Source organism: Pelobates fuscus, chromosome 1, assembly GCF_036172605.1.
Source record: "Pelobates fuscus isolate aPelFus1 chromosome 1, aPelFus1.pri, whole genome shotgun sequence".
Classification (NCBI taxonomy): Eukaryota; Metazoa; Chordata; class Amphibia; order Anura; family Pelobatidae; genus Pelobates; species Pelobates fuscus.
In genome coordinates, this window is record NC_086317.1 from 319,144,476 (window position 1) to 319,172,224 (window position 27,749).

A 27,749-nucleotide genomic window follows, 5' to 3' on the forward strand; every position below is an offset into this window, starting at 1 on the left:
TATGGTATGAGTTTAATACAACTGTACATGGTAATTAGCTGTCTGCACAGGCACATCTACATAGATCTTCATAAAACGAAAAGGATGCTGCAGTTACTAGTAATTTCTTAGAACACAGCACTTTACAAAATTAGTAAAAAAAAAAACAAAAAAACTATGCATACATATGTACACGCAGAGGTACAGTGAAAGTTAATATAGTGCATAAAAAAGTAAATTTTATCCGGTGTATTTCATAGAACATCCTCAAGTACATATTTCAAGTAAAAAAAAAAAAAAGCTTCATTTCATCCAGGGTATTTTCCTTTAGATGTAATCCTGGAAGAAACATCTAGCGTGCTATTGCTAGCTCTGCTCCATGCCAGCCATTAGTGATAAAGCCAGTGACTCCACTGTGGGGAAAGCATAAAAAAAAGAAATACTTGGGTAAAAGAAGTAGTCGTTAATTTCCACATAATAAGAAAAAAGTTGTTGAAGGTTTCTAATGTAGTGTGAAATCTAGAAAGTTTAGTTCAATGATTAAGGCCATCCTAAGCACTATTGTGTGCTATAATGGTCATGATGTCAGTAGGCACCATCCCACTTTTAAGAATCAAACCGTTTTCAAACAGTTTGACATTTATCTGGGTCCCCTGGGTGTACACTCTCGAGCCGTATTCACAGATATCACTACACCAGGAGTGTCAGTCAATGAATTCAATCCAAAGAAAACCAGAATTGAAAATGTTCCACTTTCACATTATCTGTGAAGAATGGCCAGAGCATGGCACCAAGGGAAGTGTCAAACCATCCAAAAAGAATTGGACTTTTAACAGTGGGGAGAAGTCATGACAAATTCCTGGCATCTAAGCCACTAAAGCACACTGCGGTGCTTATGGTGCCTAGACTACTACTTTAAGGGCAAGGGATCTGCAGTTCCTTCAGTAATATATAATGAAATACGATGCATGCTGTGCAAATCTTTCTCTAGTTTGAGGACAATAATATCCATCTTTGAGACATGGACATTCTATTGGTATTTAACCTAATTTCAGGATATCTACTTCACAACCAGAATAAGGCATGTGAAACAATGAGAATTCTCGGAAAATATTTGTGGTAATTGTCTATGTTAAAAAGATAGCTAAAAAGGAGGAGAATTGGGATGGTGAGAGACTCGGGTGAAGGGTGCCAAAAAACTAAAATGTTAACCAGCTTAAAAGAGGGCTCACTTGACTGAATATGGAAACGGAAGTGAAGGAAGGAGATAGAATAAACATGTTTAAGTGGGAATATTGAATTGACGAGTAGTGGGCTTAGTGGTGTAATCTGCTAGTCAGTTCACTATTCCCAACTAAACCCTGCCCCTTTATTATTCGCTCTCCTTCACTCCTCCCATCCCCTAATTACAGGGGAAATGCAGCAATACCTTTTTATTAGATTATTTTATTGGACTAATAAAACAGGTTTTAAAAAAATAATTTGAGAGTTTCCTTTCTTCTTCAGGACTTAAGCAATGTCGATCAATATATTGGAATCTACCATTTGTAGCTTCAGTCAGTATATCACTTATAACTCGAGAAAGGGAGAATCGAAGGTTGTACATAGCAGAGTATAGTTCTAAAAATGAGAGATGAAGAGAGGCTGGGAATTATTTAACCTAGGGGCTCAATCTGCAAACAGTAACAATGATTTTATACCAAAGTATCAGAACTGAAAATATAGAGGACTAGAATAATGTTTCCAATTCACTGAATTGGTATGAATTTATACTTTGGTGAATAACCCAGTTCAGGTGAAGATCCCATTGTTATGCCAACACAATGCACACCCACTCAGTCTAGAATGATGTTGTTTCAGTACCTCTTGTGGTTGGAGAGATTGGCCATTTCCTATTTCTAGGACTCTGTGGATCTATTCTGTGTGAAGTTTTCACCTAATGTTTGCAATGCTGACTCTGCACATGGCAGCAACTGATAAAGCAACAAAACTTAGCATTTTAGAAAATAAGGTAACAGAATGTACTTACAGTGTGGGAAAGATCCCCTGCACACAGCTTTGTTTAGTACTTTCACAAGAAATTTGTGACAATTTGTGAAGTCAGATTCCATCTTTACAATAGATTCCAATCTGCAAGTAAACAAACACATATATAAACCTGCTCAAAAAAGAAAACATAACAGTATTAACTCCATACACTTCAAATGTTACACTTTGCAGCCACCAAAAAATGGTCACTGAGGGCTGCATTATGTCAGCATGGATTGGTTTTGGGAGCTCAGTCTGGCCATGCGTTTCTCATTTCATAACAGTATCTATAAAGAACGCTTTGTTAGGAAGCTCACTAACAGTAAGTAATCCTTTATTTGTTAGAGTATGCAGAATATTTCTAAAGCTTTTGGATCACAGATACTTTTCACAGATTGGAACTTTACTAAAATTATTGCAAAGGGACAGCGTACACAAAATCCCCAAAGTTATTATTAGTAGTAGTAGTACTGGGATCAAATAAGAAGTAAATGAATAGGCCATATTTTTCATTATGGCTACTTTAACAGCTCAGTAACACACAAACTGTAAAACCTGTTCGTTCCCCAATCACATCCTCACAACTGCATTCTCCTTCTTGTAGAACAAAACTAGATTTTCATCCTTGCAGTAGCTCTCGTGCAGAGAACTTGCCGGTATTTCTGTTCTGGTCTTTCTTTAATGGTGGGATCAGTATGATGTGCAAATGGTATAAGTTCTTTGTAATGGGACAAGTGAGCAAAAACATGTTTGAAACCTGAACAGGGACTAACTGAAGGGCAAGCTACTACAATTCATACTTAAAATTTCTAAAATAAATATTACAGACAGTGAATTACAGTTTTAAAGCTAAAACTATGTGAAATTTGAATGATGACATTACAACTTGTATAGTAGTCACATAATCCAAACCTGCTCCACAAAAGTATACATTTGTAGAAGGTACATCAGCCAGGCTATTTAACAAAGAACATATTGACATTTCATTTAACCATTTTGTCATGAACCAGGACAAAATAGTTCAGTTTTTGTATTTTTTCCCCCAGACGTTTTATTTTGGGTAAATTCACAGATCACGTGTCCCACTACTGTAAGCGCAACATATTTGTATTCTGGTACTGTTCTCTATTACAATGATAGCCCACATGTATAATCATTCCCCTAATCAAACCCACACTACTCCCGTAATCCTACTTCCAATCCTGCCCCAAAAACCCACCCAGAGGGATTACCTCTACTGACATCAGCAGAGGGATTTTCCAGCTCACACAGTAGAGGACTCTGTAAGCACTCTGTACTGTGTGATTGCAGCATGAGAGAGAGATCACTTAGAAGGGGGCAAGCATCTTCATCAAGGTCTTTTCAGACCCTGATGCTGGGTGCAATTTAAAATCAAAGTACGTGCTCAGCCGCGGTATTTCAATTAATTTAAATGGCCATGTGCAGCACTCACTTAGAGGGCTGCACTTAACTCATTTGTAAGTCAGGGGCCATTAACAGTTGGCACGGCCGGCAGTGAGGACGCTCATGTATCAAAAACACCTGGGGCTCGCTTTTCTTTGGCTTGAAGGAGACTCAGAATTACCGCGGCTGTGAGTGATAGCTAAGCTCGACATTTAAACAGCATGTGTAGTGCTCACTTAGAGTGCTATACATAGCTTAGCTAATAATAATTAATTATTATTATGTTATTTAATTGTGGCCTCACCTGACAAAGCATACCCTCGGGTATTTAAAGATACCTGGGGCTCCTTAGTAGTAGCAGGGATTTAATCAGGTTGGTACTCTTATTGCATTACAGCATATAATACATATATTAGAATCACATAGCATAGTTAAACACGAAGAAAAGCAAGTTATCAAGAGATATATTAGTAAAATGCTGATGGTGAAAATGTAAAACTATGTCACAATGCATATATTAGTATCATTTTTGCGTGTGCGAGTGTTTTTGTAACTAAGATCTTCAAGTGGCTCTCTCACACAAGGATTTGTCAAGGTCAACTTTTAGAGACAAGGCTACTGAATCATAGTTGCAGTTCCTTTTAAAACAAAATTTAATATGATTTTCTTAGAGTCCGGATCCTCTTTTCGTTTTTGTGAAGCAAAGCCTGCTTCTGGTAAACCTTCAGCTACTGAACCACATTCCTTCCCCATCGACACAGGACCCAGTCAGTTAACTATAACCACAAAACCAAACTAAATTAAACAATACACGCACGGACATGCAAACTTGGGAGTGAATAGAATTGAAATTTTCAGTGTTTTACTTACTTCCATGCTCCTAAACCAGCATGCCAGCGTTCAGCAAACATCAGTACAACATTCATCACTTTCATTATGGCTTCCTTAACAGAACTCACCTAAAAAGTTACAGTTAAAGGATTACATCACAAATACTAAAAGGAAAGCAACCAAGACAACTTGCAGAACTTTGTTATTTAGTTAGCTATTACAAGGCTAATTAACTGTTTGCAGTGCATGTAAACCTCTCCCTTTACTATAAGCATGATGAGAACATACAAACTGTGTCCTTATTGATGTATGTACATTGTTTTAATTTTTGTTCTTTCTGAAAAACCATTGAAACGCTCAAAATTAAGAATAAAGAATTTTGAGAAAACCAAATAAGGATAAATAAATGTGTACGGTACTATTTCCCTGAATACATTCTAAAACATTCCTATTATAATCCCCTACATTAACCTTCAATAACTACTCACTAGCAGAAGACTGATCTCTCCCTAACACAGCTTTTCCTCCCCCTACATTAAATATTATCCTTTCTCACTATTTTATCCTACTTCCTAGCTCCAGTTCTCATTATCCCCTTCTCATCTGGCTGCCCCAGTGATCCCTTTCTTCACATCCAGACATCTTCACGAAGGCACTAACAAACAAGCTTTGTCTCTCTCCTTTCGTCATGCGTCCATGTCACACTATTTTAACCCCCATTTTGCAATTCAAGTTTCCAGTCAAACTATATATTGTATAGAATATATTTTTTCTCAAGGACATGGGACATGGTTTATATTTCTCCGTCAATAAACAACCATGTTAGTTGACATAGTACGCCTACTCTACAGTTCAGCAGGTTGCTTGTTTTCAGACAATTAAATGAAGGTGAATACCTGGATGTGTACTGATGATGCATTCAAGATGGCATATTAGACGTGATGTATGTCATATATCCACCTACTGGTCTATTACATAATGACATGATAATTAAACAAGATGCAACTTCTAGATGTTTGGATAGTCCCTGACTTTTCTCTTGTTTGTCAAAAAAAAAAAAAAAAAGGAATTATATTTATTAAGAATAGAAAATAGAACAAAAAAAACAAAACACTATTTTCTTTATACAGCAAACTCACCAATAGGCTAAAAATAGGTGCAAAGTAACAATCTGCCTTGAAACATTATTAGGGGATTATTATGACTGTGATACAGACAAAGAAACAAATTAAACCAAAACACCCAAGTGTAAACCATTTAAATGGAGACATTTCCAAACTAGGCCACTTTAAATTACATATATAAATGTGGTTCTTAGCTTAGCAAAGTGCACAGTTTAGTGAATACATTCTGAACTGTTGATAATCCGGCTACAAATTCATACTGGCATACCTTCTCTCTTAAAAGACACCGGTCGTGAATGGTAGAAAGGTATCTGTAGTGAATTTTGATAAGTTGATCTAGATCTTTTGCGTCCTCCACTTGATGCTGAAACTCTAAACCAGTACTGTGCAGTATCTGTTTCACAAAGCGAAAAAATGCCATTTACATTCCAATCCGAATTGATTTCTAAAATTATTGTATAATCATTATGTAAACCAATTTAAAAAAAAAAAAAAAAACTATAAAAATTATATTTAAAATAGAAAAAGAAACAGATCTAGAAGGAACACTAGATTTGGCAAGAATTCCACTGATCAAAATTCTCACTGAAACTTTTCTTGTAACTTTAACAAATTCTTACTGAGAACACAAACTAGTGCCATGCAGTACATTCCCCCCTAGTTTAAAACATTCCCCCACCCCCCCATGCTAACCTTGTGGACTATGTACACCTCTCCATAGATGATAAAAGGCAATAACATTCCTGTACTAAGAGGTGTATAGAGATGCAGTGTAGTTTTGTACAAACAAGCATTGAGAGATGCTTCCAATTCCTTAAAGGATGTATCACCCAGCTGCAAATGCACAGTTGGATGTCAGTGCTGTTTCTCACTGGACTCGCATTGACGTTTAACTCGTATATGCTGTGATTTGTTTTTATGGAGTTACATGCAGCAAATATTTTATACTTTCTGTATTATGAAGCATTCTGCACTATTCCTCTTATTATTTTCAGTTATCTGGGATATCATGTACCAAATTGATCATCTGCCATGGTTTTATTCAAGGCTTTTATGTTTTGCGAGTGCACTTCATACTTCATTACTCTTTACCCTGTACCATTGCAATACTACTCTATGAAATCTCTGTTCCTTATAGGTCTGCTGAATATCCATTTTTTCTTCCCCTACAAATGCACAGTTGGGTAGACATGCACTGATTAACTAGCAAGATATGTGCAACTTGGCATGAGTCACTTTTAAAATGTTCACAATTTATTAATTTTGCAGAATATCTTCCTAGATAACAGCAATACTGGAGTCCTACCGCAGGACAGAGAGACTCTGCTCTTAAATCAGAACTATTCCACTGTAACCTAGGTAGATTTAAAAAGTCGTACCCCTTGAAAATGCAACTTTATGAATAAACACTGGTGCTTTGACAAGGTGAAAGTTACAAAACAGACAATTTACACAATGAACAATAATCAGAATTAGTTTTATGCAAATTGAGATTAATCAATATACTATTCTGCTACCTAATTTAAAGTTATTTTGATTAATAAGATATGGTATTAGACTCAAAGCATAGATAGTGGCTCTTGTCTGAAGCAGAGGTATAGATCTTGTCTGAATATTTGTATGCTCATAAAGTAAAATCCAGTGAAAAGTAAGCAATCAGTAACAAACCCTTGTCATCATGTAGTTATGTAAGCTGTTAACAAAGTGCATCAGCTTGACACGAAGAAGAAACATGCGGTGAATCTGTTGCCCTTTGGGTTCTTCTGTTGAGGTTACAGAAATTGGAGGGGGTGGTTCAGCACCTCCCTGTGGAGATTCCTTTTCCTCAGCCTTAACCAGTTCTAAAAAAAAACCCATAATATAAAAAGAAGGTTGTATCCTATCACTAGAGTGGCAAATTCTGGACACAACTTCTGGAATAAAAGGGAATCATGACAGAATATTTCCATCATGTGTCCTTAAGGGGTTAATGAATAACCCTTGTGTTATTGCAAAATTGTAGAAATTGCTTTTAGTGCCCCTTTCAAACACAAGGGTATGCTGGGACAGAGCATATTAATACTTATTACATATACAATCAATGTCACAATGTTCACCAATATATACACTCAATGTCACAAAATTTACCAACATATACACTCAATGTCACAATATTCACCAACATTGAATTGTCTATTCTGTAACTTTTTTTTTCCTGTGTCCATAAAAGTTACATTAATTTAGCTTTTAAAACAATGCAGCATACATGTTACCTTTTATAGAAGGTTTCAGAAAACAAAAACCTAACAAAACTGAAATACATTTAAGTTTATTAATTAAATTGAGACTTGTGGAAGAATGAAATCAACAAAATTTAGACCAAAACAGCTGAATTGAGGTTATCCAACTAGTTTGGCATAAAGTCCGCAACTCCCATGTCAGTCCTCCACAAACCCCTTTTTAGTGAATAACTTTTATTAATGTGGACCTTTGTCACCTCTTATCCCTTTGTATAGACTTGTGTGGCTATTTTAGTTACATTTAATTTATTCTTACCATTGAATTGCAAGACATCCAAGCTGTATTTAGCCCACTTAATCAACAGCAGGAGAAGAAAGATCTGATTATAAATCTTTTGACACTCTAAACTTATTACAATATCAACTGGCCACGGAACCTAATGTAAAAAGAAAGAAAACAGTATTGTCACAATAAATAGAGATCAATATGCAATCTTTATTAACCCATTCTCTTATTTACCTTGTAGCTAAGTATCAGACCATCTAATGTATGTACAGGAAGCTTCTTTTTTGCCAAGTCAACACTTTCAAAAGAAATGGATAACCTGCAGAGATAAAAATGCAAGTATTAATACATATATCCAAAATGCCTGCTGGACCACACACTTGCTATGGAGTAAAAACATCACGCAAGTGAGAGGCTGCATACCATAGGTATTCATCATTTTATGTTAAAGATGAAGAAACGATATAATGTAAATCACAGATTGTAGGTTTTGATCAGTCATTTAAGACTAGATTTTTCAATCTGAAATAACCATTTTATGCCACGTTTATGAACGCTCCTTCCAGATGCCTCAGAAGCTAAAAATAGATTTAAACTTCTATATTTAAAAGGACATTTATCTCACCATGTAAATAGGTGTAGGCATACATCACTCAAGCCAGTCATTGTGTTGTGTATTTCTGTATATGTGTACCCCCAACACTGAAAGTAGAATACACCAGGATAAAAATAAATGTTATGTGCTACCGTAAGTGATATGTGCATGTCGATGAAACAAACCCCATCGGTATTTGCTGATGTACATACAAAGATACACCTTATTATGATTATTCGGATTTATATTGTGCCAACATTTTGCAGTGCTTTACAATTAGAGAAAGGGGCGAGGAATTAGAACCAGGGTTTCATAGTTCTAATGCAGTAATGTTATCACTGCTCTAACCGGCCAAGCTCAACGGCGCTATAACTTTTATTTTACATTTCAAACTGTTTCTTAATAGCACTGGAAGGTCACAGAAAGCACATGTTAAAATTACAGCTACCACAAATGTGATTAGAAATATTACATTAAACACGGCAAAGCTAGGTGCTCTGTACAGAAACAAATCCTGCCTAAGCCCTACAGTATGTAAAGGAAAAGATTATACAGCAAATGCTGATGCCAATCATTGATTATGGGAATGTAGTATATGCACCTGCACTGCAAACCCACCTTAATAAACTTAAAACATTGTATAACTCGTTCTGCCGATTTGTGCTACAATATAATTACATGACCCACCATTGTGACATGCTAAAGAACTAAACTGGCTGTCGCTGGAATCCCGACGCACTCTTCATCTTTCCAGCCTTGTGTTTAAGAGCTTTTCTGGGAAGCTCCCACCTCCGATCCAGTACCGGATCACCACAATTATGAAACGACCTCCGCACACTTTCAAATCTTCCCCAAGCCTAAAGTCCTTTAAGAGATTCCTCTCTACATACCTCAAAACAGAATGCACGTGTTATGGTTGATTATATATTTCCTACCTGTTCTATGTTAAATTTTGTATATGTTGTGTATTAATATTGTTTTTGTATTTTATTGTACCCTATTGTATCAATGCAATGTTTTGTGGACCCAGGACATACTTGAAAATTAGAGAAATCTCAATGTATCTTTCCTGGTAAAATATTTTATAAACAAATAAATAAATAAATAATTGTACAGAAGAGGCCATTCACTAAGTTGCGAAATGCAAGGATTTCAAAGTGTATTCTAAAATGATTACTTATTGAGGTAGGATTTTCAAATTTGAGTTTCAAATGAGTTTCAAATTTAAGGCCAAAGTAGCTGAACTGGAATTTGAAATTTACTTTGGATTCAAGACCATTCCCAATTTAGTAAATAATCCTGTATGTATGTTTCCAAATTTTATTACACAGTAGCCATACTGAACAAAAGGAACAATTCTCCAAGTCAACTGTTTCAGTTAAGCTATTTTGGACAAATATGTAAAATTCACTTTTTATTCTTGACAATTCATACTTTAGTGAACAACGCTTTAATAGTTGCCACTGCTAAATTATACAAAATTACACTGGATTTGTGAGTTAAATACAAGATTAAATGGTCTTTGGGTTGCACTCTTTACCGTGTGCTGTCCTCAGGGTATCGCTGACCAACTGCTTCCTGGAGCTGAACATTCAGAAAAGCTACATTTTGCCACGGTTCTTTTTCTCTTATTTTATCAAAAATGGAAGTGTAAAAATCATACATGGTGTCTCCAGCTTCAAGAAGAAAAAAATTCCTCATGGCTTGCAAATATTCTACGAGCCTAAAGTAAATAATAATAAAACAAATTATAAAAAGAGTTATGTGAAAGGGATTTATAAAAATAATTAATAAAATAGATAAAATATTATTCAATTAAAAAAAAATTACCACCATTCTCAATATTTTTATACAATTTTTTTAAAGACTGGTGATTTAAAATTAGTGCTGCAACAACAATGCATTCTTCTACTTTTTTCCTAACAAGTTTTATTACATTTATTTTAAACTGAAGAATAATGGCAGCTGGAAAGAAAAGTCTACAAAACTTCAAGGTGGCCTTAAAGGGACACTGAACACCAAAACAATAGCAGCCCATTATAGTTTGGGGGTGTAACAATTCTTTTGATGCCTTCTCTCTAATTTGAGTCAGTTTTCAAGTGGTTTGAAAGAGTGTGCTTCACCCTTGCACATAAAGCCCAGGCCTCTGCTGCCACTTGGCTAACATGCAAGTTTAAACGTCAATATCATCCATCCAATTTTAAATGGCACTGAAAGGCTGTGAGTGATGGATTGGAGCCATGATAGCCCAGCACTCTGAGCAGCTGAGACTATTCAAAAACACAAATTGGTGGGGCAATGCACTAAGACTGTTTTGGAGAATAAATACAGAGAGCTGTTGTGCTAATGGTGTTTAAACTACCCATTTAAATCCTGGGGAGCTTAAGCACATTTCCAGGTGAGTAAACATTACCGTTTCTCACCTATAATCCTCCTTTAAGGTTTGCATGAGGTTGCCACAGCACTGTAGATACTGCTTATCAATATGAGGATACAGACAAGAGCGAAGGGTCAATTCAAACGACTGGCATGTTACAGATTCTGAAGACCTGTCAACACTGACATCTCCACAGGTAAACGTCTCCAGAAAGTCACTCTGTTCCAAATACAGCCTGGAGACAAAATTGGAAATATGGACAACATAAGCATTTATATTTTTCAATCTGCTTTCTCAATAGAGCACTGTTGCATGTTGAAGTGTCTATTTAAACATCAAGAGAACTCTAAAATGTTGTAATGATTTTTATACATCTGACCAGGTATGAATTCACTTGTCCAGACACGCTCTCATCCTGCAAACATAACTTTACACAGCAAAAAAACTGCCTTATACATGGCACAGACAAGACCGTATAATCCCATAAAATTCAGAGCTCTCTAAGGCAGTGCCCTAGCGACTAGAATGTCTTTAATAACTTCTGTGCCCCTCATGTGCCCTCTGTCTATATATGGGCTAATAAACATTGGTGTCTCCACTGATCCATTTGTAAGTCCCATGGAAGGGATACAGTTTTCACAATCTAAAGTGGTGTAGTATTTGGTATGAAAGGGGTTAAAGAAAATAAATCTATATTACAGACTACAAAGTATATAAGCTCCCTATAAAAGCAGGGCAAGCCTGGGTCCCATTTCAGATGGACACAGCTTTTAAATATAACAGCCTTTTCAAACTGTGGTATTTTGTGTTGCAACACATTGATTACAAATTGCCTGCATTTCATGCAAGTACCAGAATCATTTATTAGCACCTTGGCTCATTCTCATCATACACAGGCACTAGAAAGATTATTCAATATGGTACAAAATCATGTTGAACTTGGTAATAGATTTTTCTTCAACTCTACTATGTAATCACCTTGCAAAGTTTATTGCCAGGAGGGGATCATGAACATCATCTAATTCTAGATGTCTGGCCACTATAGACTGCATTTTTATCAGACTCTGCTTGTTAACTTGCTGTTCTGTGATGATGTCAGGAGCGGAATCATTCCCATGACGAAGACGGGATTGCACAGATTCTAAAAATAATGTATACAGGCTTTTCCTATCGGCATCTAAAGAAAAAGAGAAGCAAATAAAAATATAAACAAACAAACAATAAGTTAGTTTGCAATTTCCTCATTTGTTTTTACAAGAAAAAGGTTTGTATTTGTGGGTACTTTTAGATTTTGAATATAACCTTTCATTTTTACTTGTGCTGACAAGACACATTGTATACGTCACAATCAAATCCCATCTCTATTCCCTGTTTGGGTTTAGCACAATGCAAAAACAGAACTATATTAAAAAAAAAACAAAAAAAAACTGAACATTATTACATAATATTTTTTAAAAATGGTAGAGAAAATACAATTTAAATAAAAACCTGTTGAAATGTATCTCATATTATACATTGCAGACGCCTTCCACTCACTGCTCATTGTTCAAATCACAGCAATAAGTGAAAGGAGGAAAGGAATAGGCTCTTGTCACAAAGAGCTGAAGTAGTTGTTTGGGCAGACTCATCACTTCAAACACAGACTGTTATTTATGTGATCTTATGCCCTGGCACTCTGACTACTCAAAGTATGGACAGTGGATTTTCACCCAGTCAGGGTTCATCATCATTGCACTGGCTTTGGTTGATATTGGAAATCTCTGATAAAGTTCTAAGATGTGGTGAGATGAAAAAGTGCACCTACATTTATCTATGGAAGAAATATGGAGGAAATTGAGGCTAGTGAGATTCCTTCCATCTATGGAGTAAATTTAGGCTGGTAAGGGATTAAGTTGAAGTGTCTAAAACAGACGTTATAATTACCCCGTCAAGTGGTCTAGAGGTGGAAGCTAGCATTTAAAAGGCCTCTGACAACGTCCAGAGGCCAATTTGTGTGCATGTATGTATATTTTGGGGACACATAAGTATGTATGCCGCTCTAAAGATGTAAACAGTGAGTTGAGGACCAAATCAATATTTAATTTAAATCAAGGCTAAAATAGCCAAGCTGTAGTAGAATCTTTCCAGATTTTAACCTAGATTTAAAAATTTGGTTTTCTAATCAATGCTCAGAGACTTAATAAAGATTTCTTCTGGTTTGGTTACAATGGTCTGTTTAAACGTTATAAATAACAAAAACAGATAGCCCCCTCCATTCGTTTCCCTTTGTGGAAATATAACTAACCTCTTCTGGAATTCTGGTGTGACGTCACTTTGCACTTTAAATTCTTCAGTAGTTGCATAGACTTTCCAGCCATTATGATCTGCTTTAGCACAGGTTTCAGGAAGGAGACCATGGTGTGCTGCCTGCTTGCTGGGGCCTGGTCACTGCCTGAACTGGCACTAGCATTGTCGCTCATTTTATCCTCATTCTCAGTCTTTTCTGAGATACTGTATAATGTGTATGTAGCATACCAAAAATCACGATGATTAACAGGAACATCTTTATTTCTACAGAAAAAAAAAGAAAAAAAGAAATAAAGATAAAACAAAGAAACAACTTGGTGTATCACCAAAAAATAAACATTAGTTTACAAGGGGAAAACAAATATGTCTGGAATACATATCTCACTTCTAGGAACAGGCTATGCAACCATAACCAGTACACAGCAATACAGTAGCGATAGTGTCATTAGGCTGTAGGCTCCATCCACATGTTGGCATCTGCAGCCCAATGACACTGTCGCCACTGTATTGCTATGTACTGGTTATAGTTGCCTAAACTGCATAAACAGAGATCCTGGTGACCGGCTCCCTGATTGGCAGCTGTTCCTCTTCCTCCATATTACCAATATACATTTCGTCCATATTTTTAACGTTTTTTAAATCATGACGGTCTCCCCCTGGCTGACCCAGCCTCAATGGCTGGGATGCGTACCTATAGGAAAGCATTGAGAGGCTATTGCGCATGAGTGGCAAATCGCTGCGCCAATCAGCATGTCCTCATAGAGATGCACTGAATCATTGCATCTCTATGGGGAACATTCAGCGTCTCCATGCAAACCGTATAGACGCTGTACGTAGGTGCTGAACACTGTGCAGCACTGAGATAGGAAGCACCTCTCGTGGCCAACTGAGTGACTGTCACTAGAGGTTTTACTAGGCAGTGTTTACAAACAAAAACTGTAGTTAAGCTACGTCAAGATGTAGTGCTTCTGGCAACTATAGTGTCACTTTGCAATAATTATTATTATTTTTTTTTTTTAAACTACACACCTTTAAACTTGCTAGTTCATTTGCCTTTGTTTCATCACTGGGACAGTCTTCTAATTGCAGCCCAATCCTACTTCTGTGAAGTCATCAATCTTGATGACTTTTTGACTTTTGTTCAATTAGATGCTTCTCAGAGAGCATTGTGGTCAGAATGAGCATGTGCAGCAATCTCAGACATTCTCGGAAGCATACCTAGCATCCGTCATCAGCCTACTTTGCATATAGAGGCAAGTTGTAAAATAGATACAGATTTTTAGTCTGAAGCCTGTGTGACAGCCACTATAGGAGAGGAAATTGTAAAATGTAAACAATGCCTTTTCCCAGAAAAGACACTGCTTTTATTTGAAAGGTTGGAGGTTCAGCATTCATGCCCTAAACAGTATAAGTAACAAGACAAGTAACAAGACAAGGAATCATGTGGTTGCAATGGAATGTTTGTGAACATGGCTCAACATTTTAGACCAATTCATAATCCAATTACATACGTGTGTATAGAGAACCCAAAAAACAGCACTGAAAATGGGTTTTTGAATGTTTAGAAATGACAGTATAAAATTTCTAAAGAGAAGATAGTGACAATGTTTCAATGATTACTCTGTGCTACAATAAAATGTTGAGGAGTCAAGGCAAGAGTCTTCATTGTTTTCCAAATAAATCTCTAAATCTATTGTATTGTGCAGTTCTGTAAACTATTTATAATGGTGAATGCCTTCCATTCTTTAAAAAAAAAAAAAAAAAAAAAATCTTTTCAGTAGGCTGACATTACAGTTATAGACTCAGCAATGCAAAATAACACATCCGCTTTTCTTCAACATGCTGCAAAACCAGGGATGCCTGTTAAACTGCTATTTATTTAGAGGATTGGAAATGCAATACTGACCTTGCAGTGTAAGTGACCAACTCTATCCTGAACTAAAAATACCAAAATGCACTTTAATTAGTGAAAGAAACGTTCTTGCAAATGAACAATGTGCGCCTAAAAATTCACTACGGCCCAAGCGATCACTAGCTGTGATAATTCTAGAATGCCAATACCAATTGCAAAGGTTGGTATATACACTAACATACAGTATAACATTTAATATGGCAAACATGATGACAGACAGCTTGTCCAAGCAGAAGTTTTAATGTTCCTTGCCAATTGGTTTGATTTAGCAAGTTTTCGTTAAGCCAAGATCCTGGTCAATTACATTTCCACCACAACCATACAGGAAGGCTGATAACCTTTAGATCTAGTAAGTGTGGCCCAAACAGCTCCCATATATGGTACAAAAAGATGAACAACTGATTTACCAAAAGCGGATTCATGTTACATACGCAAACAGAAACAACATAGAAAGGATGGTGATATTTGATCTACAGCCATATGTGCATTTACTGCAAAATACAAATTTCCACTGTGACTTGCCTGTATTTACCTCTGAATAATGAATTCTTTTGCTGGGTCGAAGAGATTGCCATGAACAATCCATTCATCCACAATTTCTAAATATGGTCTCACAGTTTCAACCCAAAGGAAAAAAAGTAGAGATACCTACAATACAGAATATATTCATTAATAGAGTTCACTGAAGTTCATGATATTTATCTCTATTTTAAGTACAATAAATTACTATTATTGTTATTTATAAAGTGCCAACACATTCTGCAGCGCTGTACAATGGGGAAATGCTCTTTTAAGGATTTTATTCATAGTTATGAGGGTTGTAGTAGTTTTCTTAGTATGAAAAATTTCAGTTACACAAAACAGATTATACTTAAACTAACTTCTGTCAAACAGAATCAGCTAATTTCTTCTTAATCTTTTGCCAATAAAGAAAACATCTATAAATTATCATGAGTGTGGATAGTACTTACCGTTTGCTCTGAAGCTTCTCCTACGTTGTCATATTCCAGAATTGCTTTGTATAAAGTGTTTAGAAGATGAGAGGCTCTCACCACATTCCTTGTGTCTGGTGGTACCTCTGCTATCCCAGTGCTGAAAACCTTGTGTAGTACTTTAAGCTGTGCAAGTCGAGGTGCCAACTTGTCAATCACCATTGACAAAGTCATGGTTTGATCTAATACAAAGATTTAAACAAAAAAAGGAGAAAAGATCAAAACAAGAATAATAAAAACAAAACAAAAAGAAAACACAACATGTTTTGGAGATCTGGATATATAAACATTGCTCAGTACACAGTTTATATTATACCTTTATTGATGATACACTTTTCAATCTCTGTTAGTTCTTCTTTAAAACTGGTAAAATATTTGTACAAAACCCACACAAAAGCCTGGTATGTACGAAATTGAGCTTCAGTATTCTTCTTGGCAGTTGGAAGGGTCCCTGGCAGTGTACTCTCAGATCCATGCCCAGTGACCTCATCAATGAATTTCTGCAGCCTGAAAACCACTTGTCCATACGCTGCTAACTGCTCAAGCACTGACCTCAGACAATTCTTTAAATACAAAAATAAAACAATAAAAAAAAAAACGTGGTGTCTTATTTCAAAGAGGCTGCTATGGGTGGATGTATCAATTAATTACATTCCATTGCAGAGTTAGCAATTTTCGAACATGGAAATCTGCTTTCATCATAACACAACAAATGTCATTTATCCACACACAAATTACTCATTTGAAAACAACATACCTGAGTCATGTGAGTCACAACAATGTCATTCCTCACTGTCACTTTCCCATCATTCAGATGAAAAATTAACAGCTTTTTTACACCAGACAGTAACCTAGAATATAGAGTAACAAGTAATACAACATTAACATTTGTTTACGGTTTCTAACGAAAAATTACTATCCATCTTTAAGGAACAGACAATAAATCAAAATAATAAATGAAATAAATATTCCTATTAACTTTTCCTTATACCCATGAATCTAAAGTTTTTCTAAGAAACACTGCACAGACCTATTCTTTTCAAATTCGGACAGATGTATTTTATTTTTTTGCGAAATGGATTCATGTTCCATCCATCTGAACTGTGCCTAGTTCCAACATGAATTCAGTTGACATATCAAGTATTTATTTACTTGCTAATATTCTGTCTTATGAATAATGCTTCATTATCATATTTGACTATGATTATTACACTTTGTTAATGCTATGCATTTTAATAATTTGGTTCTATGTCTAAATATTTTTTTGTAACAATCACAGACATATATGTAAAAATATTATAATGATTTACTGTGGCTTTATTTTTTTTTATCAATAGGGTTCATTTATTTGTAGAAAGAGCCTCCAAACAGAATTGCAACAGAAAAAAAATAAACAGCGTATATACCATACCATTTTGACTTGCTCAGAATATCGACTTACCAAAGAGTTTCTCGAATCACCTGGGTTTCAGTAACAACTGTTTTCTCATCAGGTGTATAAAGAGGATCTGTGGAGTATAAGTGCTGGTCCCTAAAAAAAAATTTATATATATATATATATATATATATATATATATATATATATATATATATATATATATATAAAAAAATAAATATAGAATATATACATTTTAGAGGCCAACTTCATGTAGTCAATATTAACTTCACTGGCTTTCAAAAATAGTCCATAATGTCTGTAAGGGAGCAGTAGCATTACTTAGGAAAGGGCCGGCTATGTAGTCTATTTAGAATACCGCGAGCTGGGGTGATTTTAATAAGAATTTAAAAATGAAGGTAGCAGATTTGCAATAAATAAATAAAAGAACAGTTTGGCTGAACTGGAGATTTAATCCATTTTACCTTAAATTTTACACATTAGCTCTCAACTCACTACAAGAGTTTGGTGAATAAAGCTCCTATATTTGAACAGAAATCCAGATGTGAATACTATGAGGGTCATTTACTAAGGTGAGAATTTAAAGTTAATTTTTATATTTAAAAGAACACTATAGTCACCTAAATTACTTTAGCTAAATAAAGCAGTTTTAGTGTACAGATCATTCCCCTGCAATTTCACTGCTCAATTCACTGTCATTTAGGAGTTAAATCACTTTTCTGTTTATGCAGCCCTAGCCACACCTCCCCTGGCTATGATTGACAGAGCCTGCAAGAAAAAAAAAAAACAGGTTTCACTTTCAAACAGATGTAATTTACCTTAAATAATTGTATCTCAATCTCTAAATTGAACTTTAACCCCTTAAGGACCAAACTTCTGGAATAAAAGGGAATCATGACATGTCACACATGTCATGTGTCCTTAAGGGGTTAAAATCACATACAGGAGGCTCTTGCAGGGTCTAGCAAGCTATTAACATAGCAGGGGATAAGAAAATCTTAATTAAACAGAACTTGCAATAAAGAAAGCTTAAATAGGGCTCTCTTTACAGGAAGTGTTTATTGAAGGCTGTGCAAGTCACATGCAGGGAGGTGTGACTAGGGTTCATAAACAAAGGGATTTAACTCCTAAATGGCAGAGAATTGAGCAGTGAGGCTGCAGGGGCATGTTCAATACACCAAAACTGCTTCATTAAGCAAAAGCTGTTCAGGTGACTATAGTGTCCCTTTAATGCCAGAGTAGCTGAACTGAAAGAATAGCTGCTTTTCATTTCAGATATATTGACCTTAAATTTGAAATTCACTCTGAATTCACCTTGTACTCTCACTTTAGTGAATAACTCTGTATATCTCCAGAATATAAAAAATAATAATAAAGGAAACGGTCTATGCACTATATAACAAATGTAAATGCACGGTAGAAGACTTAAGAGTATATTATAAATGCATTTCTCACAGTGGACCATTAAGTTAGGCATTAAAGGAAAAGTGGGAGTGAGAGAAATCAATACTAGTTCTCATGTAACTTAATCAAGCTCCAAGCGGGGAAAATGAAAACTCTTATCAGTCCTGGACAGCTGATCTGTAGAACAGAAAACATCTGTGGATAAAGAATTTTAAAAAATATATCTTACCAGATAGCTGCCAAATTAGAGTGCAAGTGTGAGCTGTGAGAAAATCTGTGCGCTCTGGATGTCCAGTATTGATGTACTACATGCTGCTCCAGCCAAGTCCGTGCATCTGGCTCTCCCACTGCATTAATAGAAAAAGACAACCTGAATACATGCAATCGGTCACGCAGAACAACTACAATGTGAAGTTGGAGTAGCCTAGTTCTGTTATGAATGGAATGGCAACCATTTGGAGTACTTGGAGACTTTAGCAGCTCTACTCCCTTCTTTGTTCTTCTATCATATACAATGGAGAGATTACATATTGTGGACTGTGGCTGCTTGAGTACCTTACCGTATAGCAGCTCTGTCCACTCTATGTTGCCGTCTGCCTGGAATTAGCACTGCTGGACAGAGACAGTGTCTTTCAGCGCTCCACAGTGTGGAGTAAATGAAGAAGCACAGTTAACTACATTGACAAAAAACACGCAAGACTACAAGCCAAAATGTGTCACAGAAATTAAAAAATTGCACAAATATATATACACTTTTTCAGCACAATGCATAGACAAACAGCCTACAGTTTAATTCATGTAAATTACAAAATGAATACAAAAAATAAAATAAAAAAAGCTGAGAGTTATACTACATTATTGTTTGGAAGATCCAGGACAGGCTGATACATTTTAGCCACGGTCTGGTCTTTCTGAATGTCACTTTTAAAGGACTGGAATGTATGAATTTCCCCCCCCTTTGAGGGACATTCTATGGGAGAATTAGTTTTTTTGCATTTGTACTGCATTAAAATTCCATCATACTTTTCACCTTTAATCTCATATACCTTTCCATGATACTATAGGAGCAGCGGATTTCTTTTCTTGGTCCTCTAGAGGTGTCCTATCAACCTGTATTCCCGAATCTTCCCTGCTGAGGGGATCCTGGTCATCTTCTTCCTCACTCAACCATTCCTAAAGGTTTATACAATCCACAGCTTTATTCTTATTAGCCCTATTGTATTCCACAAAATATAGGACATTTAACTTTGTTACAAAAGAATAAAATATATTTATATTTTTTAAAACAAGCCTTGATTTGTTATTGAGGGAATAGAAACTTAAACGTAAATGCATACCAAGCAAAAAGCTTAAAATTGGGGGCGAAGCCTCCAAGCCTGATGAGCGGACGCCATCTCTAAGAGCTCCCAAACACTTGACTAAATCTAACCAAATATCACGAAAACTATAACCCATCCGACCTCTTTACCGTTCCAGCTGGTCCCCCCGAGCCACAACGCATCGATAGATGCCTTTCTTCCTCACACCGAAACACTCCAAACCGCGGCGCAAATCTGCGGCCTACTGCACAACCCTGAGCCTGGAGGCACTATACGCAGCATCACCACACAACCCCTGCTGGGAACGGAGCCTACCCAATGGAACGTCGCTCCCAAAAATCTCAGCCCTGGAAGACAGACAGTGCAGGAACCACATTAAAATACGTGGCATCCCTGCTGCTGTGACAGCGGACGAACTCCCACCATTATACTCGCAGATTACTTGCATCCATACTACCCCACACAACTGCCAAAAAAAATGGTCATGGACGGAGTGTATCGCATTACGAGTGCACTTAAAACACCAACTGGAGGAGCACAAGACGTCATTCTTCGCTGCTTAACTTAACAAGACAAAAACCAGATGGCACTGAGGAATAAGGCACCTCGCTAACATTTTATCAAGACCTCACAAAAAACACTCTGGTCTGGCGGATATCACAGGGGCCAGTCACCTCTCAACTAAGATCTGCAGCCATACCCTACCACTGGGGACCCCCAGGAACTCTTGTGGTACACAACAACGGAACTAATCATACACTCATGTCGATCGATGGGGCACCGGCCTTCCTACAAGCACTGGGACTAGCAGAACGCCAACCCTGCCTGCGTCACCCCCTTCGTCCAGAGAGCCGGAGGCTCACAGGCAGCTGACACCTGACAACACTTGGGGACTGAGCCAATACACACGGCCATGGCACTTGAGCAGAAGTCCCTGGGGCAAACTCACTGAGAAGCTGTTATGCTTTAAGTTACATTTGTATATTTGGTTGTTTTTTCTTTGATCTCTCCTACACACGTTCAAGTTACCGCCCTACAAGAGCATTAGAATCCGCAGAGACATGAGTCTCGACACATCACCACCCCTCCCCCCTCCGCTGCCCCCTTGGTCAGGGGGTATCACATAGAGAGGAGGACGCACATCTCCCCTTGGGCAATATGGTAGAGCGCCTAGTGAATCTCACCCACGCAATCCAATATCTCAGCCACTAGGCAAAAATATCTCACCCACACACCAGGAGAAATCACACATCTCACCACAGGAATACACACACGATATGCCACTACTGCCCTCAACACAGATACTCGAACATATCTCCTACCCACCACACGGGAACACATGAAGGCTTACCCTCTTGAAACACCTAACACCCACAACTCCTCTCAGATGTGCTCAAATTGTTATATCCAGTTATTGTATTTCAAAAAACTGCTAATGTCGGACACACCTGTATTGTACGAATCATATGCTTGCTATGCACTGCCAAAAAAAACGTAAAATTAAAATAAAACAAATGCTTAACAATTCTTGCACCAATATGGAGAGTCCATTCATGAGGTCTCAGTAATGAGACATTGAACAGCATGTAAATAATCAGCCCATTCTCAATCTCAAGAACAAAATAAATTATTTAATTGTAAAAATATCCAGGTGTACAATGAGCTTACAGTCATATCCTATACACTGGTTTACATTTTTGAGAGGCGAGTGGACTGGCATTCTAAGATACAGATGTGGGTCACATATGCAAATGAATAGGCACAATGAATAAGAAGGCAAAACAAAATGCGGGAGAGATGTCTGAGCAAAGACAAGGAGATGGAAACAAAAAGTGAAGCTTACAATATAGTGTGATATTTAAATTTGTAAAATATATAAAGTACAATATATACCCCAATTCTAATACTCCCAGTGCTTCAAACAAGTTATCATATTAAACACAAAATGACAAAATTACTTTAATACTGAATTAACCCCTTAAGGACACATGACATGTCTGACACGTCATGATTCCCTTTTATTCCAGAAGTTTGGTCCTTAAGGGGTTAAAGGGTAATATTTAAAATAAAGAAAATTGGTTCATTTCTTTGTAAGATTATCTGCATAGCAGCCATATTCGGTTAGTTCTGGAAATATTTGAACAATGACACAAGTTTTGTTATTTCTGCTGTTTACCCAAATAAATACAAGTTACAATTAAATAATGGATATGGGCAGTCTCTCAGCTTTAATTTGAGGGTATTCACATCCAAATTGGAGGAAGGGTTTAGGAATTACAGCACTTTAATATGTAACCCCTTCTTTTTCAAAGGGACCAAAAGTAATTGTACAATTGACTCAAAAGCGGTTTCATGGACAGGCGTGGGCTATTCCTTTGTTATTTCTTCATCAATCAAGCCGGTAAAAGGTCTGGAGTTGATTCCATGTGTTGCATTGGCATTTGGAAGTGGTTGCTGTGAATCCACAAAATGCGGTCAAAGGGGCTCTCAATGCAAGTGAAACAGACCATTCTTAAGCAGCAAAACAAAATTAAACACCACACCGATAGCAAAAACATTAGGAGTGGCCAAATCAACAGTTTGGTACATTCTGAGGTGAAAAAAAAAGAAAGCTCTGCAACACAAAAAGTCCTAGATGTCCACAGAAAACAACAGTGGTGGATGATTGTAGGATCCTTTCCATGATCAACAAAATCCTGTTAACAACATCCAGCCAAGTGAAGCACACCCTCCATTTAGTAGGCACATCATTATCCAAGTCTACCAGAAAGAGAAGACTTCACAAGAGCAAATACAAATAGTTCACCACAAGGTACATACCATTTATAAGCCTTAAGAATACAAAGGTCAGATTAGACTTTGCCAAGAACATCTAAAAAAAAAAAGCCAGCCCAGTTCTGGAACAGCATTCTTTGGGCAAATGAATTAACCTGTTCCAGAATAATAGTAAGAAACAAAAAGTATGGAGAAAGCTTGGAACAGCTGATGATCCGAAGCATGCCACGTAATCTGTAAAACATGGTGGAGAGAGTGTGATGGCATGGGCATGCATGGATCCCAATGGCACTGGGTCACTAGTGTTTATTGATGATGTAACAAAAAACAGAAACAGCCAGATGAATTCTGGTGTATATCTTGTCTGCTCAGATTTAGCCACATTCAGTGAAGTTGACTGGACAGTGCTTCAACTTTACAGATGGACAATGACCCAAAACATACCGCGATGTAACCCAGGAGTTTAAGGCAAAGAAGTGGAATATTCTGCAATGGCCTACTCAATCTCCGGATCTTAACCCGATCGAGCATGCTTTTCACTTGCTGAAGACATAACTTAAAGGGAACTACAGTGCCAGGAAAACAAACTTGTTTTCCTGTACCTATAGCTATCCTTTTCCTACCAAATCCATTGTGGTAGCGTACAGAACCAAGATTAGGAAAATTGTATCAGTGTCCAAATATTTCCAGGCCTAACTGTATTTGTACAATGTATATTCCCTGACTCCAAGACCATCAGGTGTTTAGGTGATATCAACAATACATACTGGGGTGTCTGCATCAAGACTTAGTCCAAAATCTTCACCTTCCCTTAGATATTTTCCCCAGTCAAATGGCTCCTTTTCTTCTAAAATACAAATGGTTAACAGTTAATATCTAGAAATTTTTTTTTTACATACATCTATCAGTAATGGGCCAGCAACCCATTGCATTCCATTTGCTTGTGAAATACATTGTTGTTATCCTCAAACATTTGAGCCGGCTAAGCATCATCGGAAGTGTAGTCTGCAAATACCTTGGATGTATTCCTAACTGCAATGCGTATGCCAATTTAGAGATATGGTCAAAGTTTTCCATCATCTTAAATTATATTATCTAAAAATATATATTTTAATAAGAATAAGGTTTTCCACTGTGTGTGCTAAAGAAAGTAGTCAGTGCAAGAAGTTCGAGTGTTGGCCCTCTCCCAATCAGACAGTGTATGGTTATTAAAAAAAAAAAAAACAATTACACCAGAATGTAACCTTATACATGAACAAAGAAAGAAAAAAGAAAATATCCCTTAAACAGGGACTATGTAGTGTGTCCAGACCATATCCATTACGTACTGCAAAGAAGAGAGAAGAAAGTGATCCTAGGACTAAGAAGTCCAGGATACACTGGTGGGATATTGGTCTGAGTACACTGTTACTTTAAAAACCATAAATTGATTAACCACGTATGCTCTACTGATTACCTGTTTGTTTTTTCCTTTCCTTTTCAACATAGTCATTGTTAGAAGGTGAATCAGACAAAGTGAGTAGGAGGCCCAAAATAGCATAATGTGCATCGGTCTAGAAAAACAAAAACAATGAGTTTTCTAAATGTGTAACCCCTTCAAACAAATGTGTCTCTATCAGTTTTCGTATGCACCCTCTTTGGTTCATATATCCATGTATACCCAAGATCTCCCAGGCAACATGCAATATTTTCGGAATTCAACTTCAGCCTACTGTATATTATTGGTAAACATTTCCCATTGTTCTAAATCAGACACATTCAGGAAACTATTACCCAGAGTAACCTCTACCTTACATACCTGTCCCTTGCTCTCTCCTAAAGGGCAACACACTACTCTTTCCTCCAGCTCTGCTTCACTACCACCTTATTTGATTGCTATTTCCTGTCCTAATGTGTTTTATACACCACCTCCTATAGACTGTAAGCTCGTTTGAGCAGGGCCCTCTTCAACCTATCGTTGCTGTAAGTTTTCTTGTAATTGTCCTATTTATAGTTACATCCCCCCTCTCATAATATTGTAAAGAGCTACGGAATCTGTTTGCGCTATATAAATGGCAATAATAATAACAACAACTACCACAGCATAAAGGATGTTCATGTAATTATTCAGCAATGCACTACCGTGAGGTGTTTGTAAGAGATCTCCACCTCAATTTCTCCAAAGCAGAAAAACTTCTATTCTGTAAATTTCAACGACCTGGGTTTCAAACATCACAAGTGACATACAACATTTTCAAATGTTGCCAGATCACTTGTGGTGAATAACATAACACTAATGTGTGTTTACAGAAAGGACTAAGGACTTTGTCCTTCATTAGAATATATATTTTTTTTTTTTTTTTTTTAAAGAACACTATTGTGTTACGAATAGACATGTATTTCTAACACTACAGTGTGATACTCACTATTTAGTTTCAGGTCCCCCTTAAATCTAATATATATATATATATATATATATAGATATTTTATTTTAAAAAGTCGTTTTATGTACCCTTTTTTCCAAACGCTGAGACTCACTCTGTGCTGCCAACCACTCACCCTGTCTTCTCTTATCTAACCCAGTGATTAGAGAAGCATTAGGGGAAAGCCACACTCATTCCATCAAATGCTTCCCACGCAGAAAAAAAATAGAGGCATGTTTAGCTCCGCAATGTAAACAGTGCTGTTTTGTAGATGTGGCAATGTTTACATACCATTACTTGTATCATGTCATATAATTATATGACAGAGGTATGTTAAGCTCTGCAATGTACACATTGCCACAACTACAAAACAGCACTGTTTTACATTGCAGGACTAAAACAGGGTCACTGCATCCAGAGCACAAGAAAGCTACACACTGCTTATATATAATGAAATTCTATTGTTTGGGCAAATTTCTGGCAACACACAGATACATTATAAAATACATTTTGAGTACATTTCCATCAAGATGGCTGCTTGAAGTGGATGAGAGCTGTTGATGATATAGTTGCCACAAATCCATCCACAAATGGTGTACATGGCCTATAATCTCCTAGGGCTTAGTAGATTTTTCTGTTTCAAGGAGTTTGGCACACAAAGTACACTGGAATGTAAACGGTGTGAAAAGTATTTATACATTTGGTTGGAAACCAGGTTGAACTCTAAGAATAAATATATCTTAAAATGAGCTGCATATGTTTATGATAACCCAAGCATAAAATATAGACTGTTTGCATAAAGCAATTTCAGGTATATCTGAATTAGCATTTGCTCTATTCATCTAAAATTCACAGCTGGGGTAGACATTGTAGGGCTATATACCTTGGATCCCTCAGTGTTTGGCAGAGGCAGGTTTAAGAATTCTTCTGTCAGTCTCTTCCAGCTTTCTGCTTTACTCAAGTCCGAATGAATTACTAGTTTCTCATATATACTACATGTAAATAAAAACACAACACATACAGCGTTATTCACAAAAGTGAAGACTATCTGGAATGCAAAGTGAATTTGAAATTTTAGATCAAAGTAGCACAATTGTAAGAATGACTTGGATAATGTTTAAAATTCGACATTCACTTCAAATGCACTTTGAATTCCAGACAATTCTATTTCTAAGTATATACGATAGCGAATAGAATCTTATAACTGACTGTTGTAAAAATAACCAAATTTAATACAATATAAAACATTACCCTTCCAAAGTCCTGTGAACATTGTGGCTATTAACATCAAGATATCGATGAAATCTGTAAAACACAAATATATAAGTTAACGTTGAAATTTACAGAGTATCGTAGATAACAGCGCCTAATATAGGCCACAATTGAATAATGTTGGTTAAGCTGTTCAAATGATTTCACATTTTTGGATAACCTTCTCAAATTATATTTTCAAAATATCAGAATATTAAAAATATATATATATTTTTATATCAATATATAAAAAACATTTCAAAACTAAAATAGTTTAATAATAATATTTAAACATTTCAAATGTTTATCCAAAAATATTAAATCCTCTGAAAAACGTATCCAACAATATTGAATCAAAGCCATATGGAGAAAAAATATCAAACAAAGCAATGTAGGCAATGGTAAAAAAAAAAAAAAAAAGAGAGAGAACAGAATTATTTTAAGTCAAGATGTACTTTTTGTACTTTTCTTTAGATATCATCACTCATTCCCCAAATATAATACTAGTGATGTATATAATGCTTTATTAAACTACCGTACTACACTCCTACTACAATGATTCTGAAATACAGAGAGATCCCATAGTGGTCATAAACACAAGCCAAAATAAAGCAGCCATGTAGATGTAGGAAAACAAAGTATATCACCTAAACACTGAGTTATAGGTTCTGCGTGAATGACCAACTGCGTGAAGACTTTACCGATGAATGTATGCAGAGCATAAATGTGGGCTTTAATTCTGAGAGATCAGTGATGATTACATTTTGACAAACTGGCTGTTGTGTCTGCATTCTACTTCTATTCTAGTGCATCCCTTGGAACTCAGAACACAACTGGAGCATCACAATGTTGCACTGACCGCTAATTACTGCTATAAAGCATCAATCTCTGTAACCTCAGGACATCTCCAGCCGCTTTGCCGCTAGCCAGGCTTATAATGGGGATATACTCATATTAATGTATGGAGAGAGGGTTACTGTTAGAGTGATATGTGTTCTGGTAAAGGATTACACCTGAAGTTAGACCAGGCAAACTGCAGGGCCAGCTGAAAGTTGTTGTCCTGCTCGTCATGCAGCCCGCTCAGACAGGAGATCAGCCGCTTGATATCTGCCTCTTGCTCCTTTTCGAAGCGGGTCCAGTGCGCCATGTTTCCATCCTCTACTGGTAAC

General features: G+C 36.6%; 1 protein-coding gene across 2 annotated transcripts; it reads right to left on the reverse strand.

Moving 5' to 3' along the window:
* Positions 1-304: 304 nt before the first annotated feature.
* Positions 305-27,749, reverse strand: TUBGCP5 (tubulin gamma complex component 5). Of its 2 annotated transcripts, none has more exons than XM_063459329.1 (23): positions 27,594-27,749; positions 26,581-26,634; positions 26,213-26,321; positions 24,384-24,480; positions 23,695-23,771; positions 19,880-20,006; positions 19,063-19,180; positions 17,475-17,564; positions 16,791-16,884; positions 16,350-16,596; positions 16,013-16,215; positions 15,574-15,689; positions 13,128-13,393; positions 11,822-12,020; positions 10,890-11,078; positions 10,007-10,189; positions 8,106-8,190; positions 7,902-8,022; positions 7,035-7,207; positions 5,635-5,760; positions 4,282-4,370; positions 2,009-2,109; positions 305-392 (listed from the first exon to the last, which is right to left on the reverse strand). In XM_063459329.1, the coding sequence occupies exons 1-23, from the start codon at positions 27,725-27,727 to the stop codon at positions 346-348; spliced, it is 3,045 nt and encodes a 1,014-aa protein (XP_063315399.1). In that variant the 5' UTR covers positions 27,728-27,749; the 3' UTR covers positions 305-345. The 2 variants fall into 2 exon arrangements, with proteins under 2 accessions (XP_063315399.1, XP_063315390.1); XM_063459320.1 differs by having other exon boundaries at positions 23,695-23,774.

Excerpts from the sequence above, each read along its gene's own strand:
- TUBGCP5 (XM_063459320.1), bottom strand. The coding sequence starts at position 27,727 with ATGGCGCACTGGACCCGCTTCGAAAAGGAGCAAGAGGCAGATATCAAG. Across the intron at positions 26,635-27,593 it reads TTTGCCTGGTCTAACTTCAG|ATTTCATCGATATCTTGATG; the intron begins GTGTAATCCTTT and ends TGTGTTTTACAG. Across the intron at positions 5,761-7,034 it reads ATAACTACATGATGACAAGG|ATACTGCACAGTACTGGTTT; the intron begins GTTTGTTACTGA and ends TTTGTGAAACAG.